We start from the raw sequence: 6,563 nt of genomic DNA, 5'->3' as shown, positions 1-6,563 counted from the left end.
GCGTAAAGATGCTGAAAAAGAAGTTGCTCTTGAAGAGGAGCATCAAATAGAAGAGGAACACAAAAATTTGTGGGAGGAAAAATGGGTGCCATCTGAGACCCAAGTTGAATTTTTTGTGGACTTTTTCTCTCAAGATGACAAGGATATAGATTGGGGTTAGGTAGTAGAGAACTGAGTATTTGTATCCATAGAGAGAAAGGGCATGTGTAACGGCCAAGAAGATGTTTTTAAAAACTTAACAGATAAACAAGAACTTCCTAAGAGAGTATGAATCAGAGGACATGCTTGCTAGAAATTATGCAATGTGAGAACGTAAGAGTGGACAGTGTGGGCATGATTGATATGTAGAAAATTCCTAATAGTGTGAAAGTGAGATGGTTTGGATTTCAGACATGGATCAAAAAATTTGTGAGACAATTAAATTGTTGCCAACTCCCCATATTTCTAACAAGAAAAACAAAATGAGTTCTATAGGAGGCCGAGGTCAAGGGAAGAGAAAAGATACCAAAGCAACCTCTCGGTCACATATGGCAGGGTTGCAATTCCCTATAGGTCGAATTACTCCCTTTCTCAAGGCATGGAAATATATAGAGCACATAGGTGTTGGGGTTCCTATCTATCTTGTTGTCATTTTAGAGTATGTTGTTGCCGAGGTTCTTGAGTTGGCTATTAGAAATGATAAAGAGTTGAGTAAGTTGTTGGGTTCTGTGACATTTGCCAATGGAGGCATATTGCCCAATATTGATGGAATTCTATTACAAAAAAATCCTAGGAAGGAGGTAGAAACTCAAGTCACATTGTCAATGTGCAGAGGAAACATAATAAATTCTAAGATTGTAGAACTTGTTTATAGGGACATTGAAGGAGGAAATGCCAACAAGAATCATGGGGCATTTGAATACTTTCAGTGATGAGAAGGCTATGATGGATGCCATCGAGGCCATGAATGATAATGAGTTAGATGGGGGGAATATTATCATCAATCAGACCCAATCCAAGACTAGCAGCGATGGCGGTGGAGGCTACCATGGCATTATGGTGGTGGTGGTGGAGTGTCCGAGGGAAACTAGAGGAGATGAGAGTTTCATTAACTCTTTCAAAGTGGTGTCTTGGAGAAACATGGATAATGATCATTCTATAGTTGAATAAAAGCTGGAGCCAGTAAAGCCGTTGTTATATGATTTCTATGATTCCTATGATAGGAATGAGAAATATGACAAGATTAGGAATTTTCTTGGAAAGGCCAAGTCTCACAAAGTTGGTGCAGCCTTGGAAGGCGAGAAGCCTACAATCATTACAAATGTGAAAGGACCCATAACTATTTCATTACTATTTTGTTCAAAGTAGTTTTTTATAGAAAATGGTGTTAAGATTCCCAAAGATACTGAGAGGGGGGGGTGAATTAGTAGCTGACCGATATATTAATTATCTTATCTTATGATGTGAAAAACATATTAAAACTATGTACCAGTAAAGAAGAAATAATGCAACAAATAAGAATAACAACCACAACATGAAAAGCACACCATGACACAATATTTTAACAATGAAACCCAGTGTGGGAAAAACCTCGGTGGGATTTTTGACCCACAACATTCACTTACTGGCCAATAAGTGAATATTACTGCTACAATAGGGGCCTGCACATGCAAGAAGACCAAGTGCCTAGAGCTCACTGCTCAATTACAAAGGAACTCACATTGACTTACAAAGATGGATTATACTAATCCAATATCTTGTACGACTTTAGATTAGCATCTTCTATGCCAGATTCAATACCGGTTTAAGCTCTGCTAGATACATAAACTCTTATCCAATAATTCGCATATTAGGTCTGCTACCTTCTATCTTTCACATCATATCCTAGACACTAAAATGATCTACAATGATCTCCTACATATATGAGTCATATTACAATCCACCATGTTAGCTTACAAAATATTTTACAATTAATTAGAAAATCCATTTATACAAAATTGTTGTTGGCCAGGGTGTCGGTATTCTTTTTTTCGGTGTTGATGTTCTATATGTCGATGTAGAGTCTGTTAGTGCCGGTGCTTGTGTCTACCTACCGGTATCACATGATTGAAAGGTTTCCATCAATGAAAATACCTTCAATCACCTATAATTTCTCATTGGAGTGTGCATTTTCTAACAATCTCCCCCTTTGGCATTGATGGAAACACTCATGAGAAAAATTCAAGAATGTATCCAAAAATTGAAGTCCAAAAATCTTGCCAAAAATTGTATGTCCAAAAATGTGTTATCAAAACTATATGCCAAAAATGTATTCTCCCCCTGAGCAGATAATCTATACTTTTGGATTTTTCTCATCTGTACTACTCCCCCTTTGACATCAATGACAAAGGTTGTCATTCACTGTCAGTGGAGTCCTGCTTGGATTCTCATAACTGGTGGGTTACAATCTAAAAAATATCTGTCAAAACCAAATTTAAACCATTACTGAATAATTTATTGTCTTTAAGTGCCTCTTGAGTTCTCTACACTATACCGGTGAGTATGTGCATTTTCTCTTCCGATGTCTTTAGTCCGAGAACCAGAGCCTCAGATATTTCTTTTCTCAAAGAAATGAGGTAATCTAGTTTGGGACCAAGTCTACATTTCAAGTCCTTTACTTTATTCTTTATTCTCTCTTTGTCCTTCTTTGACTTCTTGATTTTCTCTTCTAGCTCTGCAATCTTCTTTTCTATCTCCAAAAATGAATCCGATGTACCTATCAGATTGTCAGCAATATTGTTAATCTTATCTTGTACTTTGTTGATTTCCTTGTCTAGATCTTCTGTTACAATATTTGTTTTACAAGAATCTCTATACAGTTTCTTGAACTAAAAAATTGTCTCTCCAAGTTCCGGTAATAATGTGTCCATTTTCTCTTTGTTCTTCTTTGCAATTTCCTCAAATAATTTCTCTTTTTCTTTAATCATTCTTTCCTTGAATGTGTCCTCATTTATTTGATCAACAGTCAATATGTTGTCGGTGATGAACTTAGACAATGTGTCTAGTTGACCTAAAGAATACTTATTATCAACAATGCACTTTGGTGCTATCAATTTAAGAATGGTAATGGTATCATCGATAGCCTTATAGGCTTGTGCATTACATTTTGTGATCTTCTTTATTGAATCCAATAAGACCTCTGTTACATTTGTAGGTCGAAATTCTACCATAGAAGTACTAGATGTCTGTCCAACTGTCTTCACAATATCCATGCTACCAGTTGTAGTAATCACCTTGCTTGATTCGACTTCTATTAGGTCAGTCTATGTTTGTATTTCTATAATTAAAGGTCTGGGCTTTTCAGTTGTAGCCGATGGCACTGTTTCTATTTGAACTTGTGTCTCAACCTGTACCTATTCTGGTTTCTCCATCTATGTCTCAATAGGTTTTTCTAATCTCTCAACAGCCGGTTTCTCAGATGTAGGCTTTGTATGTACTTTCGGTTTCTTTGTTGGTTTACCAGTGGTATCCTTTGTCGGTTGCTCTGTTTGAGTAGGGTTTTTTCACTAGTACATTTGGGTCAAGATTTCGACGGCCAATCGTTGAATTTTTAACCACATTTCGTCGCACTATCGACAAAAACAGCTGTCAAAAACTTTGTGTTGGAAGTTCCGACTATCCTCATGGTCAGCGCAATTTTGACATTACCCCAACCTTTTCCGACAACCACCATGCATGCTCATTCTGTGAACGAATATCGTCGCCATCTCGGACTGTCGTCGGAATTTCGACACCAAAGTATAAAATTCTGACAGAGGAGTGTTGTCGGATGCACAACATCCTTGTCGAGCATTTTATTTGTGGTCGTCAGAAATCCAACGATGAGAGATGATGTGGGTCAAATGGCTTTGCCGTCAGTGCATGAAAGCATTGAACGAGTTCTACTTTTAAAAATTACATGAAACATTTTTAATTTATTTGATTCAGTGTTATTTGCAAAAAAAGATTATCAATGATGTTTCCTTTCTCCAAGAATTGTCTAGGACCTTTCCATCAGATAATATGTAACATCGAATGACTAAATTTTTTCTTTACAATTGCTTATTTAATTTAAGTATTATCTCAGCGTGAATTAAAATTTATATCTATATGGAAGCAGAACATACAAGTTGAAGAGTCTCTTGCATGCAAATTTCCTAAAAGAAAGCAAGCAGACATTATCTTGAATGACATGGAAACAAGCTCATCAGCTACCTAGAAGAGAGCAATTGGAGAATGGCAGAGGAAAGTGTTTAAGGGTGATAAATAGATAGATAGTATGCAATACAAACAAACAATGTCTGGAGTGTTTGATGTGATGTCTCTAATTTATGTCTAGAGGGTCTAACTGGTTTTGGAGTTCTTGCAAAACCTATTGGGCCAGGCTTGGAGGAAATCAATGTGTTCATGCAAGGAGCACCTTTTTTCTATTATGAGAATGATACTTTTGCACCTAGGGATATTTGGAAGTCAATATCCAAAAATTTCTATAGTGTGGAACAAGAGTTGGCGGACTCGAAGTATAATTGTCAGCTTTGAGAAGACCAAGAGGTTATGTACACAATCTCCCAATAGAAGAGCGACCACAAGAATTACCTCTCCCCCCCATGACTATTCAGGAAGCACTTCCTCAAACAAAGGACTATTGGCCTCCATGAGATCAAAGGAAAAAATTAAAGCATAGACTCTAGACGATGTGGTGGTGTCCTCTATGAAGAACTCTACACTATAATTGAAAATTCACAAGGGAAATTGCAAGATAGTGAAGAGAAATACAATCTTGAAAAGTGGGAAGAATGGATCTTGGTATGGGTGGGGCCAAGTTAGGTGGCTCCTCTAGAGGTTGACAAGATAGAAATCATATTAGGATTTGAAAAAGATCACACTCGTGGAACTTCGTGTGTGAGTGATCGATTGCGATGTTTGGGTAATGCATTCCAAATAGACACAGTTGCATTCCATCAAGACATTACCCATTTGGAATGCAACTATATCTATTTGGAATGCACTACCCAAACACCACAATCGATCACTCGCACACGAAGTTCCACGAGTGTGATCTTTTTCAAATCCTAATATGATTTCTATCTTGTCAACCTCTAGAGGAGCCACCTGACTTGGCCCCACCCAAACCAAGATCCATTCTTCCCACTTTTCAAGATTGTATTTCTCTTCACTATCTTGCGGTTTCCCTCATGAATTTTCAATTATAGTGTAGAGTTCTTCACGGAGGACACCACCACATCGTCTAGAGTCTATGCTTCAATTTTTTTATTTGATCCCATGGAGGCCAATAGTCCTCTGTTTGAGGAAGTGCTTCCTGAATAGTCATGGAGGGGAGAGGTAATTCTTGAAATCACTCTTCTATTGGGAGATTGTGTACATAACCTCTTGGTCTTCTGAAAGCTGACAATTATACTTTGAGTCCGCCAACTCTTGTTCCACACTATAGAAATTTTTTGATATTGACTTCCAAATATCCCTAGGTGCCAAAGTATCATTCTCATAATAGAAAAAAGGTGCTCCTTGCATGAACACATTGATTTCCTCCAAGCGTGGCCCAATAGGTTTCACAGGAACTCCAGAACTAGTTAGACCCTCCGGACATAAATTAGAGACGTCACATCAAACACTCCAGACATTGTTTGTTTGTATTGCATACTATCTATCTATTTATCACCCTTAAACACTTTCCTCTACCATTCTCCAATTTCTCTCTTCTAGGCAGCTGATGAGCTTGTTTCCATGTCATTCAAGATAATGCCTGCTTGCTTTCTTTTAGGAAATTTGTTTGCACATGACTCTTGAACTTGTATGTTTTGCTTCCGTACAGATATAAATTTTAATTCATGCCAAGATAATACTTAAATTAAATAAGCAATTGTAAAGAAAAAATTTAGTCATTCGATGTTACATATTATCTAATGGAAAGGTCCTAGACAATTCTTGGAGAAAGGAAACATCATTGATAATCATTTTTTGCTAATAACACTAAATCAAATAAATTAAACATGTTTCATGTAATTTTTAAAAGTAGAACTCATTCAATGCTTTCATGCACCGACGACAAAGCCATCTGACCCACACCATTATACAGAATAGAACAAATCAATATAATAGGCTATTATAAAGAATATATACAAAAATATGAAAGAACATTAAATTACCATTACAAACCCATAAACCATTAAATAGTGAAAATAGATATAAATTTGTAAATGTCTCCCTATAAACACCACAACCATAACCAAAACAAAAAAAATTCTTACCCGTAAAAACGTAGCTGGTGAGTTGCAAGTCTACAACATCTTTCAGATGATCAAACCATTTCTTAATTTTGTTCTTCTGGTTAGTCAATGGATTTAGTTGCATGTTCAAGTTTACTATTTGAAGCCTTCTATTTCCCTATATTTGAAACATAATAAAATTCTTGTGAGTAGGAAATTGATTCAAGAGTTACGTGTGAAGAATTTGGCAAAGTAAATGATGACAATCAAACTCAAATTTTATCTGTCTTGATTAAAGACTTTTATCCTGATGGCATTAAATTAAAATTCTTTCTCTAT

The 6,563-nt window shown here is 36.5% G+C and overlaps 1 protein-coding gene across 1 annotated transcript; it reads left to right on the top strand.

Annotated features, from left to right (window-relative positions):
• The first annotated feature begins 461 nt into the window (after positions 1 to 461).
• Positions 462 to 1,149, top strand: LOC131859827 (histone H2A.1-like). The gene is made up of 2 exons (XM_059213982.1): positions 462 to 726; positions 854 to 1,149. Exons 1-2 carry the CDS (start codon positions 462 to 464, stop codon positions 1,147 to 1,149), a joined length of 561 nt encoding a protein of 186 aa, XP_059069965.1.
• Positions 1,150 to 6,563: the final 5,414 nt, after the last annotated feature.

The sequence above is a fragment of the Cryptomeria japonica genome, chromosome 2 (assembly GCF_030272615.1).
Source record: "Cryptomeria japonica chromosome 2, Sugi_1.0, whole genome shotgun sequence".
Lineage (NCBI taxonomy): Eukaryota > Viridiplantae > Streptophyta > Pinopsida > Cupressales > Cupressaceae > Cryptomeria > Cryptomeria japonica.
The sequence above is the reverse complement of the archived record's forward strand: the minus strand, read 5'-3'. Positions and strand labels throughout refer to the sequence as shown.